The 15,257-nt window shown below is 34.3% G+C and overlaps 1 protein-coding gene across 10 annotated transcripts in view; it reads left to right on the top strand.

Moving 5' to 3' along the window:
* SMC5 (structural maintenance of chromosomes 5) overlaps positions 1-14,992 on the top strand; it is a 77,795-nt gene extending 62,803 nt beyond the window's left edge. For 6 of the 10 annotated variants that reach the window (XM_045580132.1, XM_036433834.2, XM_036433829.2 and 3 more), the window contains 8 exons: positions 4,396-4,521; positions 7,050-7,094; positions 7,537-7,632; positions 8,101-8,205; positions 8,482-8,601; positions 11,231-11,410; positions 11,494-11,589; positions 12,671-14,992. In XM_045580132.1, coding sequence (XP_045436088.1) covers positions 4,396-4,521; positions 7,050-7,094; positions 7,537-7,632; positions 8,101-8,205; positions 8,482-8,601; positions 11,231-11,410; positions 11,494-11,589; positions 12,671-12,814 — 912 coding nt within the window. In that variant the 3' untranslated portion in view covers positions 12,815-14,992. Of the gene's footprint in view, positions 1-4,395; positions 4,522-7,014; positions 7,095-7,536; positions 7,633-8,100; positions 8,210-8,481; positions 8,602-11,230; positions 11,411-11,493; positions 11,590-12,670 lie in introns of those variants that run through there. The other 4 variants (XM_036433832.2, XM_036433831.2, XM_036433830.2 and 1 more) reach the window with 4 other exon arrangements.
* The last annotated feature ends 265 nt before the right edge of the window (positions 14,993-15,257 follow it).

Genomic DNA, 15,257 nt, shown 5'->3' with positions numbered 1-15,257 from the left:
AGTTATTTCTGTACACCTTTCACTCCAGTTGAACTTTCTCAAAAAGAATTTCAGAGAAAAGATAATTCTTACTAATTTCCTCTCAGCATATATCCTACAAACTAATCTTTTCTGAGATGTTGGTGGAAGGTATTTTGTAAACTTTTTCTTTATCCCCGTAAACTTTTTCTTTATCCCCCTTATGTCTTACATAGATCAAACGTTTCTATTGTCTATTATAATGTTAAGGGCTAGACTCTTAAAGTAGCAATGTATATAAAGCTCTTTTTACTAGCCTAACTGTACATTATCTTACATAATTCTATACTCCCTTTATTTTCACCCCTTCCCTCCCTCCAAAACAAATCTTAACAATTGTGGGGGTGGGGGGCAGATGTTATGTGAAGAGGTATCTCACAAAAATGTATGTATAGCCCTGGTTGGTGTGGTTCAGTTGGTTGAAGCATATCTCATATACCAAACGATTGAGGTTTTGATTCCTGATCAGGGCACATTCTCAGGTTGCAGGTTCAATCCCCTATCGGGGCTTATGCAGTAGGAAGCTTATTGATGTCTCTCTCTCTGATTTTTAAAATAATATATTTTTGTTGATTTCAGAGAGGGAGGGAGAGGGAGAGAGATAGAAACATCAATGATGAGAGAGAATTATTGATCGGCTGCAACCCAGGCATGTGCCCTGACTGGGAATTGAACTGTGACCTCCTAGTTGATAGGCCAAAGCTCAACCACTGAGCCATGCTGGCCAGGCTATCTCAGATTTATTTATCTATTTGCTTGTTTACTTACTTATTTATATGTACCTATAGAAAGAACATCTTCTCTGGTAAAGATTTTATTAGACATATGCCACCAAAGAGAAGGAAATTTTTGAATGAGATTTTTGTCCCCCTGAGCACAGAGCCCCAAGTGTTCAAGGATTTCTTTCCCATAGTGTTCTAACATTTCATTTAGCAAGGTCCAGAGGATTAGGAAGCAGGAATAGAAAACTTTAGGAGTGTTTAGGTCTTATTTAGCTGTCCCTTGTTTTACGTTTGCCTGAATGTGATTGTCCCTAGAGAGCAAAGTAGGGAGGAGTGGGAAACTTTAACTTCTATTTTTATTTCTCTCAGGGTGTAGGCCCGCACCGCGCTGTCATCACTGCACTCCGCTGCGTTTCCATCACAATGACAGTTTATGACTGTTCAGTAAACCATTCGGCCCGCGATTTAGGCTGGATTTTAGATTTTGGCCCCTTCTCTGATTGAGTTCGACACCCCTAGTGTAGGGTCTGAAGAATTAATTCAAGGAAACTATAGTACTGAGTGATTAGAATAAAGGCATGCTTGTGTTTTCAGTTCAGTCCAGTATATATCTCTTTACTTTTTATAACATTTTGTCTTGGTTTAGTTTATTTGCTATCATATTTGTAGGTTTAAAAATTACCAGAGGACCTTGTTAATACACAGATGTCCAGGCCTCAGCGCCAGAGAACTTCTATCAATCATATGCCAGACCTGTTTATCATTACTGTTTTAATAATCTTTACCACTCCAGGTATTTTTTGTGCACACTGAAGTTTGAGGTTTAATGGAAAGAGTAAGCTAGACATGTCTTCTTAGAAACCTGCTGACCTATTTCTATAATCTTAATAAGTTTCTTAATATCTCTGAGCCACATCTAGAAAAGGAGATAATTATTTTTTTTAGATTGTGAGGATTAGATTAACATATATGATAGTGGTTATAACAAAGCTTGGGCCACAGAAGGCATTCCGTAATGCCCTTTTTGTTACAAATGAAACTTTTGCCATCTGGCTTTTGCCACTGATCTTTTATATCCTTACCTCTCCTCCACACATTAGATCTTGTTACATAAATAAGTGGGTCTTTGAGGCTTCCTTGCCTTTTACTTGTGTAATCACCTATCCTGAGAATGCCTGCTGCCACTTGCTCTTTAGTAATTTCATACTTGTCCTTTAAGACCATTCACTTATCATAACTTCTGAATGGTTTGCCTCAAAACAAGAAAAGTCCTATGACCTTTCTGCAACCCTTACCGCCATGTACATGCTAGGTATACCAGTTAATAATGAGGATTTTTTTTCAATAGAGTTACACATATGTTGTTATATATGCATTTCGAGTTGTTGATATATTTGCATTTCGATATGTATACTATTTTGTTATATTGACAGTAAACTTCAAAACTTCATATGCCAAATTTGCTGAAAGTGTTAACATGATAGATATTTTTATGCTTAAAAATGTCGAATTTCTTGCCAAAAAGAGCATTTGTGGGAAGTTTTAATTCATTACTTTATTTTGAAGAAAAAGTTATACTTTGGGAAGCTTATGGTGAACATGCTCCATCTCAAGATACTTGTGAACACTGGTTGAAACGCTTTAAAAGTGATGATTTCTATGTGAAAGAAAAAAATATCCAGGTCAACTGAAAAAGTTTTAAGACCAGAAATTACAAGCATTATTGGATGAAGATGCATGTCAAAATTCAAAGACAACTTGCAGAAAGATTAAACGTTGCTCAGCAAACAATTTCCAATCGTTTACAAGCAGTGGGAAAGATTTTAAAGGAAGGGAAATGGGTGCCACATCAACTGAACGAAAAATGGAAAACCGAAAAGTCATCAGTAAAATGTTGCTTCAACAGCATGAAAGCAAGTCTTTTTTGCATCTCATTGTGACTGTTGATGAAAAGTAGATTTATTTTGAGAATCCGAAATGCACAAAATCATGAGTTGATCCAGGTCAACCGTCAACATCGACTGCAAGGCCAAATCGCTTCTGAACGAAGTCTATTATCTGCATTTGGTGGGATCAGGAAGGTGTGTATTATGAGCTTCTAAAACCAGGTGAAACTGTTAATACAGATTTCTACTGACAACAAATAATCAATTTGAACCACACTTTGATTTAAAATGACCAGAATGGGCCAGAAGACACAGCAAAGAAATTTTGCTTTATGATAACGCACCATCACACACTTGAAAACCAGTTAAAGCACACACTTGAAAACCAATTAAAGACACATTAAAAGATCTTGCCTGGGAAGTAATAACCCATCCGCTGAATTCACAAGACTTTGTTCCTTCAGATTACCACTTGTACTGATCGATGGCACAGGTACTTTCTAAGCAGCATTTCAAAAAGTATGAAGAAGTGGAAAATTGAGTCTCTGAATGGTTTGCCTCAAAACAAGAAAAGTTCTATTGGGAAGGTATCCACAAATTACCTGAAAGATGGGGGAAATGTGTAGCTAGCAATGGACATTAATTTAAACATCAAAAGTGTTTTATTTAATGTTTTCTTTTATTACAAAATTTTCATTATTAAAGGTACACATAGTACTTTCTTCTGCTATCCTCTGTTCAGTCTCTCCCACAGGGAGGATATAATGAAAAGAGCATGAGTTCTATAAGCAGGCATAGATGTGAATCCTGACAGCCTCTAATTGTGTGAGATTGGACAAGTTGCTCTAATTTTTTTTTTTTTTTAATGTGCAAAGTGGGGACAATATTACTGTTCAGTGTTATGAGAAATAAGGGAATAATGTGTGTGAAGCATCTAGCACATAAGCTTTAAGTAAATAATAGCTGTTTCTTTTACAGTGGTGTTATGTATCTTTCCCCCTTAACTTTTCTCTGCTCAGTGCATAATAAAAACTGACATTTAATAGATTATAACATAATTATTTGGAGAAGGAAGAAAAAAAATAATTATTTGGAGAAGGAATGAATGTGTCCATGGATAAATGATAATTACATGGAAAGGCATTTGGAAAACTATCAAACACTATTTAAAGGTTCTACTTACATTTGGGTTCTGAGATTTCTGATATGAAGCCTATATACTGTGTATTTCAAATATCATTAGAATAAAATTATATGTAGCTAAATTTAAATTTTTTTTTTTTTTTAATATATTTTATTGATTTTGTACAGAGAGGAAGGGAGAGAGATAGAGAGTTAGAAACATCGATGAGAGAGAGTCATCGATCAGCTGCCTCTTGCACACCCCCTACTGGGGATATGCCCGCAACCAAGGTACATGCCCTTGACCGGAATCGAACCTGGGACCCTTCAGTCCCCAAGCCGACGCTCTATCCATTGAGCCAAACCGGTCCCGGCTATATGTAGCTAAATTTAAATTTAAATTTAATTACCTTTCCCTCAGTTTAAGTTCTTATGGATTAGAGAAATGTCGTACATGCTAACATATTTTTAAGTTCAGATTTAACCTTTACAATAAAAGCAGTCATTTGAGATGGTTTTCTGATTATTTGCTTATCATATGCTTATCATAATCAAAATTTAATAATTCATTTGCTATGTAATGTAATGTAATTTTATAAAATAGCCCTCTGTTCAAGTTTCCAAAATATTTTTTTTTCTTATAATAGCAACATTTCATTGAGTTGGATGAAAATAGACAGCGATTATTGCAGAAATGTAAGGAACTTATGAGGAGAGCTAGGCAAGTATGTAACCTGGGTGCAGAGCAGACAGTTCCTCAAGAATATCAAACAGTAAGTATAAAAAGTATATAATGTCACAAGTTAACATTATATGTAAGCTTACAATGTGTTAGGCATTGTAATGGCCCATAAAAAATACAATGTTCCATAAAAAATAGAGGGTTTTCAACCGAGTATGTACTTTTGCTAACGAATTTTCTTTTCTGTACTCATACTTGCACTACTACACTCCAACTTGCACCAATTACTCATGTTGCTTAATGCTAACGTTTTTAAAACATAGGTATCACCTTGCAAAATATTAGTACCATAACATTCATTTTTCCAATAAAAGATCCCTCCCCCAAGCCATCTTTCAGGAGTAGGATTGGGAAATAGGATGTGGTTTTTCATGGAAACATAGTACCAGTAATTGGTTTATAAGAAACAGAAAGTAGAGGTGATATTTAGAAAAGCAGGCAAAATGAAAATGTTTTTCGGGATATTGGGTTTTTATTTGTAGTTCAATGGGAACTAAATCTTTAGGGCAAACCATTTATTGGTAAGGAAAGGAGAAAAGAGCTTTTCTTTCCATTATATGCTGATATGTCACTAACATGAGGAGATGCTGCCCTTTAGTCCAAATTTCACCTGTTATATGGCCCTGTGAACCTAAGCTTTGTCCTGCAAGGAGCAATAATTCCTTGGCTACATACCTCTCCTCTTAGAATAATGTCACAATGAGAAAATGAATAGAAAATAACAAATGAATAGAAAATAACAAGATATCTGGTATTTGTATATATTTTTTGTATTCTTAATTTCAGATGTTACTTATTTCAATAGATAATGAAACGTCTACTAAGGATATAAATAAAACTGGAAAAATAATTGAATTTTAATTTTCAAATTCTCAAATGTTTTACTCTATGATATCAGACATAGAAATCACAGAATAGGCTGAGTACATAAGAATTTAGTAGATTTTTAAAGACAAATTAAGGAACTATTTCTAAAAATATGCTAGAACTTCTCCAAAATACATTGGGTTATCATAAAATAAGTAAATGTTAATATAATATCTATAGTAATGTTTCAGAAAGTAGAATGATTCTATTCTTGATACGTCATACTGCTTTTAAAATTAGGAAATAATTCATATATTCATTAAAAATGTGTGTGTGTATTGAACAAGACAGACAGACTTCTCTGCTGAAATTTATATTCTAGTCTGAATCATGTGGCAGACAAAAAAACAAAAAGGCAAATAGATGTTGGGTAGGAAATGGTGCTAAAAATAAAACAAGGTAAGAGGATAGAGTGTCCAGGAAGGTTCCTTTGAAAAGATACTATTTTAGATGACTCCTGAGTGAAGAGGAGAAAATCAGTCTTGGGAAGTTTTGAGGGGAAAAGTCACAGACAGAAAACGGCTCATACAAAGCCCCCAGGACAGAAGAATATTTGACATGTTTTAGGATAACAGGAATCTCAATGGGACTAGTCCAAGTAAAAAGGAAGGCAACGTCAGGTCATGTATGGCCTTATATTCCATAGAAGGAGTTTGGGTTTCGTTTTGAGAGGGAATATACTAGAGAGAGGATTTTAAAGGAGTGATATGACTACTGGAAATACCAAGGGGAACACTTTATAAAACACATGATTGTTTAATCACTATGCTATATACCTAAAACCAATACAAAGTAATATTAAAAGTAAGCTGTAATTGAAAAAAATTGTTTTAGTAAAATAAAATGAACTTCAAAGAACTTTCTTATCCCATCAAAATTGGCAGAATTTTCTCTTCGTATTACTTAGTGAACTTTAGACTAGTAATTGAAAAAAATAAGTAAAAGAGCACTCCTTACTGCTATGTGGAGAATAAAGTAAGGATATAAGATTGGAAGTAAGGGTACAGAGATTATTGCTGTGGACCAGACAAGAGAATATAATGACATGGATTAGGGAAGAAACCCTAGAGACAGAAATTTATAGATTTGAGGAATTGTTTAAAGACAGAGCCAGCAGGACATGCTAATGGACTTAAGGTGAAGGGTGAGAGAGAACCCCTAAATTTTGCCATGAACTGGAATGATGACTGAAGAGGAGAAATAGGTTTGCTCAAATTGGTGAGTGAAATAAAGATTTCTGTTTTACTATCTTGCATTTAAGATGCCTTATTAGAGTTAAATGAAGATACTAAATAAGTGTTGGCACATGAATTCAAAGCTCAGTGGATAGTCAGATTCGACAAATATCTGAAGTCCAATAGAAGTTGAACTGCTTTCAAAAAGTTAAAAAAAAACAAAAACTTTAATGTATAATGTCAGGATCTTTTTCAGAGTTCCAAGATTCATTTTTGTACCCTATAGTATAAGAACTTTACAGGTTGTGCTGGAAAAACAAAACAAAACAGTGTACTGCTTGCTTCCACTCCTAGGAAAGTATTTGTTCTGATTTGTCTCTATGGCATGGATAGTTCTGTGGTGAAATTCCGTCAAATTAATTAGATTCTTAGGATGCTTTTTCAGTACAGTATAAAGTTCTAACTTCTTGCTCTCTTTCAATGCCCCACATATTCTGGACCCATTCTACCAATTCAGCAAGTACCCAACATTCCAAATGGACACAGCTCCTCACCCCCCATGGTATGCAGTGCTCATTCTTTTTTCCAAGCTCCTGTCTCCCCTCTGCCTTGCTTTTTCTTAGCCATTTGCTTTAAGGCCCAGAGATGAATTATGGGCCTCTGAATTCTCTTACTCTCTTGTAGCTCCTGTAGTATGAACTGATACTTCCTTCTCTAAATTCTTTAGCTTATATGATATGTACTGCTTATTTTAATACTCAACATCAGTACACTGCCTTAAGGTATTATCCAGTGTAAGTGTATATATTTTATTTCCTTTTAAAGGTGTAAGCTTTTGAAAGCAAAAACCCTGTTTATAATTTCTTTGATTCCTTCTGTGTTAGCATGCTGTTGAACACATGGTAGTAGAGTAGTAGATACTCGGCCGAATGTTTTAACTATTTGAATTTAACTCTTTTCACTGTACTATCTACAATGATGGATAATTTTTTTTCCTTCTTTAGGCTTTCCAAGACCTTCCAAACACACTGGATGAAATTGATGCTTTATTAACTGAAGAAAGATCAAGAGCTTCTTGCTTCACAGGACTGAATCCTACAGTATGATTCTTTCCTTATTACCTACTGCAGGCACCACCTCCACCCATCCCTACACACACACACACACACACACACACACACACACACACACACAGTTTCCTCCAGTACTTGCCTCCCACTCTGTACTAGAGCTCTTGGTAATAATAAGCTAGACAGCAGGAACAATGTGCTTTAAATGCCAGATTTCTGAATCTATTAGAATTTTAAATAGATTCTTCCTAAGGAACACAGTGTTCTGTGCCTTTTCTTTATAAAAAGAATAGCTGGGCTAACCTGAAATACTGCAGTATGTTTTTTTGTGTGTGTGTGTTTTTGTTTGTTTTTTTCAGAATAAAAAGTGGCATTTTCAGTATAAGAACATACAAACAATGCAACACATTGGCATTTTCAATTAATGTTTTAATTAATGCAAATTGTAATTTTATTCTTTGATAGATTTGTCTTAAAGAAATTATTTTTCCCTGCTAGGTTGTTGAGGAATACACAAAAAGAGAAGAAGAAATTGAGCAATTAACTGAGGAACTAAAGATAAAGAAAGTTGAACTGGATAAATATAGGGAAAGCATTTCACAGGTAATTGTTTTCTTTATCTTTTCTTTTTGTTGTGTTCTTACCATTAATCATATGGACATGTAGAATAATACAAAATGAAATGATATGTTTCTAAGAAAAAGTGATGTGTTTGTTCTTGTGACTAGATTAATACTGATATTAAATTAATACTGATATTAATTTTATGTAAAGTATATCAGAATATTAAATTAATACTGATATTAATTTTATGTAAAGTATATCAGAATGTAATAACATTTCTTTTAAATTTTGTTTTTATATTGCCTTTATTTGCAGGTAAAAGAAAGGTGGCTTAATCCTTTAAAAGAGCTGGTAGAAAAAATTAATGAAAAATTCAGCAATTTTTTTAGTTCCATGCAGTGTGCTGGTGAAGTTGATCTCCATATAGAAAATGAGGTAAAATAGCTTTTGAAATGGTTCCTTGCAAGTAATTGTAATTGTATGTACATTGTTATTTACCCTAGAGTTATATATGAAAATTCTGCTAAGAAATTGTTCAAAGGAATGAAAAGTACCACCAGTGAAATTTCATCAGAGTCACTTATGTGTGTAGCGACATTTGAAATTGGATATAAAAAGAGTCAAGGATTAATCACCAGACTTAAGTAATGGTTATTTAGCTATGTTGAGTAAATGCATTGCATTGCCTTATAAATCTACCACTATCCAAGTTAGAAGATAACTGAAATAAAGTATAATGTCAGTGGTTCCCTAACAGTTCATAAGAATGAAAATATTTGAAAATTTGCAGCTAATTCCTTGAACTATAAGTTTATACATTGCAATTGTTGGTAAAATAAATTTACCATTAAGAAATGTGTAAGGAGTCCTAGCTGCTTTGGCTCAGTGGATCGAGCTTCGGCCTGGGGACCGGAGGGTCCTGGGTTCAGCTCTGGTCAGGGGCACGTACCTCAGTTGCAGGCTCGATCCCCAGTCAGGGCATGTGCTGGAGGCAACCAGTCAATGTGTCGTACATAAATGTCTCTCCCTCTCCCACTCAAAATCAATGGGGGAAAAATATCCTTGGATGAGGATTAACAAAAAAGCAACAACAAAAAAATCAAACCCCAGATCTGATCCCAGAGCCTAATCTTAGATCTCTGCTGTCCATTATGGTAGCCACTAACTACAGATGGCTATTGAGCACTGATATGTGTAAAATGTGCTATAAATGTGCAATACATACATGTTAAATACTTAGTATGGGGAAAAAATGTAAAATATTTTAAAACATTTGATGCCGAAACCGGTTTGGCTCAGTGGATAGAGCGTCGGTCTGTGGACCAAAAGGTCCCGGGTTCGATTCCAGTCAAGGGCATGTACATTGGTTGTGGGCACATCCCCGGTAGGGGGTGTGCAGGAGGCAGCTGGTCGATGATTTTCTCTCATCGATGTTTCTAGCTAGCTATCCCTCTCCCTTCCTCTCTGAAAAATCAATAAAATATATTTTAAAAAATATTTTAAAACATTTTATATTAAATGTTAAAGATATTTTGGGTATATTGAATTAAGTAAAATATTAAAATTAATCTCACATATTTCTATTTTATTGTGACTCCTGGAACATTTACAATACATGCATGGCTTGCATTATATCTCTTGGTCAGTGCTCTCTTAGACCTTAAAAGCTATTCATTAACTAGTTATTAGCCTTTAATTATCAAGTTACATTCTCATTTTTAGGGTAAATCTGAATCTGACTAGTCTATAAATGACTAATAAGAACAGTAAACAAGCCTTAAAGCATCTTCATTTTAGACAAAATATAAAGAACACTAAGTGCATTCATTACTACGGATATTTAATGAGCACTTATTATGTGCTAAGTTTTTACCAAGTATTGTGTGTATATACACTGAGCTGCCAGATTATTATGATCTCTGAAGCATAATAATCTGGCCACTCAGTATATATCCTATATAATAAAAGGCTAATAGGCAAATTTTCCCCTCGACCAGGAGTGAGATCAGCAGGCAGGCTGGCCAACTACCCTACCCCCAACCATGCACAAATTCATGCACTTGGCCTCTAATATATTTTTTATATATATATTAGAGGCCCGGTGCATGGGGGTGGGGGGTGTCCCTCAGCACAGCCTGCACCCTCTCCAATCTGGGACCCCTCGGGGGATGTCCAACTGCCCGTTTAGATCTGACCCCGGTGGCTGCTGCCATTTCTGTTTGGATTTTCTTACCTTCTGTCATTGAAACTTTGTAGCCTTGAGTAGAGTCAAGGGCAGGCAGAAAGCTTGGCTTCCTCCATTGCCTGGGAAACGCAAGCCTCCCTCCTGCTCTCTCTGGCTGTAGCCATCTTGGTTGGGTTTATTTGCATACTTGCTCTGATTGGCTGGTGGGCGTGGCTGGTAGGTGTAGCAGAGTGATGGTTAATTTGTTTTTTTCTTTTGTAGGATACACAGGTACACACACACACACACACACACACACACACACACACTGAGTGGTCAGATTATTATGCATTCAGAGATCATAATAATCTGGCCACTCAATGTATTTGATTTAATGATGTCTTTTAAAGAATACATATATTCTCTGCCCACATTTTTTCTTAATTTGCTGAAGGGGAGAACTGAGCCTTCTGTAGTGACATACACAGCTGCTTCTAAGAGAAAATGGCATGATACTCCACTGTTCTAATTATTTGCACCTATAGCTATAAAACCTAGCACTTAAGGAGCTAGAATAGATAATGCCTTTCCATGATGGAGCTCTTCACTCAGTAATTTCTAAAACCCTTGGAAAAAACTACTAAGCGTGAAAGGAATGGTAAGAGACAAGGGGGGGGGGGGGTCACTCTTAATCTGATTATTTTTCTTACCAAAATAGATCCTTAGAGACTCACTAAAGCTTGTAAATAGCAACTGGTTCTTTAATATTTTATTGGTTTACTTTAAACTGTCATTAAATTTTAAATTCTTTATTCTTATAATTGATTTATTCAGTCTATTTTTATGTAATATGAAATTATCAAAGATCTCATCTTTTATTAACTTTTTAATGTCTTATAGGAAGATTATGATAAATATGGAATTCGAATTAGAGTCAAATTTCGAAGTAGTACTCAACTGCATGAATTAACTCCTCATCATCAAAGTGGAGGTGAAAGAAGTGTTTCTACCATGTTATACTTGATGGCACTTCAGGAACTTAATAGATGTCCTTTCCGAGTAGTTGATGAAATCAATCAGGTAGAGTGATTACTCTTTTAATTGAGTTTTATTTTATCTTATATATTAAATTTAATGTAATCATTATTATTCTCATGGTTTAGGGAATGGACCCAATCAATGAACGCAGAGTGTTTGAAATGGTTGTAAATACTGCTTGTAAAGAAAACACTTCTCAGTACTTCTTTATTACGCCAAAGGTAGGTAATAAGTAACCTGAAAGTGGCTTCATCATGTAGCAGACTTGGGCCTAATATGTACATTTGAGCAGGAATACTCCAGGAAAGGAGCTAGAAAGATTACAGTAATATTTATATTACTAAAGGGGACAAGTTCCAGTGACACCTTAATCAGAAATCTCCTTATAGGAGACAGAAACATAGCCATGGCATTATGTTCTAGGACACAGAATTCTTCCTGCTTTTGGCACTTACTCCTCCTCTAGAGAAGTACCTTTTTTAGCACTCACAGGAGAATGCAAAATCCTAGAACTTTGTGGGCTTCCTTGTTTCCTGGAAAGGCCTGTCTTTAGCAACACTTATGCCACCATTGCCTCTACTTTGGCCCAGAGAAAAGCTTAAGTATCCCAGCATCTATTCACAAACTGTGATAAAAACAGAAGTATCTTCATCAAGAATCTTCTATAAGCTAGAACCATTACAATGGGAAATTTTCTTTTGTTAGGTCGTATACTGTGGGTAAATTATAAAACTGATGCATTCAAAGATGTATTGATATAATCAGATTTTTTTCACAGATTCATACACAAAAAACTTCATTGGTGAGACCATCCTAAATTCAGATTTTTAGTGAATAGTATACACTCTCTCTCCTTGTTCCAGCAGACACTCTGTGGAATAGCCAGATCTGTTAATACCCTATTGTTTACAAAACACCTTGGCCTATAAGCCAAACCTTCCCTGATATATACTTGAATCACAGTGCCTGACCACAAAAGTTGCTTGAGAAGCACTTCTGGGGAAAATGAGTATAAGTGTCTACCCTATGAAAATTCTGGAGGACACACTTCTCCAAGGTCTTATCTAAGAAGTTGTCTGATCCCTTTCGGCCTGTGAATGAAGAAGGTTCCCTAAGCGTGTTGATCATTCTTTAGGCCAGGCTTCAGAAGTATTAATTCAGGTAAGGATCACAGTCTGGCAGGGTATATATTGAGTTGTTTCATTAATATTACAAATAACATATTCTTACATATGTAAGGTTGGAAAATTATACTTCTTAGTATATATAGCATTATATGACAGCTTGTTTTAACACTTACAGCTCCTACAAAATCTACCTTATTCTGAAAAGATGACAGTATTGTTTGTCTACAATGGTCCTCATATGCTGGAACCAAACAGATGGAATTTAAAGGCTTTTCAAAGACGGCGGCGCCGTATAACATTCACTCAACCTTCTCAATAAAGTAAAAGAAGAGACCTTTGGGATTTTTGTTAAATTCTATCTATAACTATGGCTCAACTGAATAAAGAGATATTCATTAAGACTAAAAGATCAGTTTTTTTGGAAACATGCTGTTAACTACAAATGGGTTGATGAAGAGACCATAATAACTTCTTTCTATGGAATAGCATCTTCCAGTCGTAAAAATTAAGTCCTTTTCAATCTTTGTTGACTTGAGTCCTTACCACTCTAACCACAAGTCATTGGGTTCCCATGTTAAAAGTATTTGCCATTTCAAATCAAAAGTACAGTGGAAGGGGTTGACTTGGTAACCCTGGGCTTTAATTCCAGAATAACTTTAATTACTTTAGTCTAAAGATGGCTATAGAGCTTAAGTCATACTTTTCTCCCAGTATTATATTTAATTTTTTAAAAATTGATATGGAAATGTCTTATGTACAGTAGATAATTTATTACAAATCTATTCATTTATTACTATTAAAAATTACCTTATCACCACTAGGAAATGGAATTTTACGGACCTCTAAAAAAAGTCTAATGAAATTTGATTATTGTAATTGTATTGGCTTCTCAAAGGGGAAAAGTACTGGTTAAAAATGGTAGTGGGACTTTTTTGAAATGCCACAAGGCGGCCACTAGATGATGCAAAAATGCAACCAAAAGACTGACAGAATATAAAATCAAGTGACAAGGGTTTTTAAGAAATAATTGTAAAGTGTGGGATTTTTTTTTTTAATTTAAAGTCAATTGTATTTTACATCTTAAATTTCTAAGAGCATTTTTATAATTATTTTTAGTAAGATTTTTCTTAAGATTTCATATACTGGTTTCTACAATTTATATTTGAAATTTTTAAGTGTTATGTAAAGAGTGAAGGAAAACATTGACTTGTTTAAAACCATAATTTTTCTAGAACACTTAACCTTATGGGTCCTTCCTTATAGTCCTGTCCTATCCCATTATCTTAGAAAATCTAGTCTTAACTGTTTTTGTTTTCAGTATGAAAGAATAGAGGAGAAAATCATTTGTTTATCTCTGAGTTGTGCCAATTAACAGTGCCAAACAAATTCTATTCTTTTAAAAAATAAAACTTGTAAGCTAATGGACTAATCCAAGAGCATGTCTTTGCACAGTGGATTGGATTTGTGCCAGTAATGACAAAATTAATTTTTTTGACTTGGTAGGCTGAATAAATTGAAAAATCACATTCAGTTTTGGTTTTGTATATTCTTAAGTAGCCATTGAAATTTATATTCTTATTATGTCAAAAAATAATGAACCATAGTTTGTCCTCTCACTTGGACATTTCCACTTTAAAATGTTATCTTTATAAAAATTTTAAAAGGGCCTTCTCCTCTTAAACTAAGTCTAATGCATGTACTATGAAAAATATTTTCAAGTAGCATTTTTCCTAGTATGAACAAGATATATAAACATTGAAAAAATTGCTAAAGTGATATTGTTACCAAAAATGTTTGTTGTTTAATACTTTGTTTTCCAACAAAATATCTTCACTAATACGTGCTTGGTGTCGTTTGTTTATTGTCTAAGTTAGTGCCAGTCATCCGATTTCTGCACAATGAATATCAGTGTGACAGAGAAGCTTGAATTTTATGTGCATTTGAAAATAAAATGTAATGGTCAATTTTATTTCACTTAGCATATCTCAATAATTATTCCATAACTTGTTAGCATTTACATTTTTTTTTTACTGGACAAGGTTAATATTTGTTTTTGCATTGAATTTTGAGCTGTGAAGGATAAATTACATATTTTAACATATTAATAGAAGAATAATGTCTAGGACATTAGGGTATCAACCACTTAAAATTTCATATATTTTCTGCAAAAGCTTATTTTTTTCCTTCAAATAGTAAAAATTTTAGGTAACAGTCTGACTTGAATAAAATATATAAAACCTTAAGGTGACAAGTACTTTTAATGACAAAATCTTCATTGATCTGCCTGAGGAAAGAGTCCATTGAAAAGTTTTTAGTATTCAAACTAAGAGAAAAGATCTGCTGCTGCTTTCTACTTGTTTTTAACATGTGCTTACTTTCTTTGGAGTATAAATATTTAGTTTGTAGAAAATATAATTTTGTCCTATTGTATGTGTATAATTAAAAAACCTTGTGGGAAATACTACTTTGTTGGTAATAAATGCATATTTTCATATTCCTTTGGTGTATGTTATTTTAAATGAGAACTCTTATTTAGATATTTTAATATTTTAAAATATTTAACTTTAAAAAATATTTTTAAATATTTTTATTGGTTTTTAGAGAGGAAGGAAGAGGGAGAGTTAAAAACATCAATGATGAGAGAGGATCATTGATTGGCTGCCTCTTGCATGCCCCCCACTGAAGATCGAAGCTGCAGTCTGGGCATGTGCCTTGATCAGGAACTGAACCATGACCTCCTGGATCAAAGGTCCACATTCAAC

This window comes from Pipistrellus kuhlii, unplaced genomic scaffold (assembly GCF_014108245.1).
Source record: "Pipistrellus kuhlii isolate mPipKuh1 unplaced genomic scaffold, mPipKuh1.p scaffold_m20_p_12, whole genome shotgun sequence".
NCBI lineage: Eukaryota > Metazoa > Chordata > Mammalia > Chiroptera > Vespertilionidae > Pipistrellus > Pipistrellus kuhlii.
Note: the sequence above shows the minus strand (reverse complement) of the source record. Positions and strands in the feature narration are given on the sequence as shown.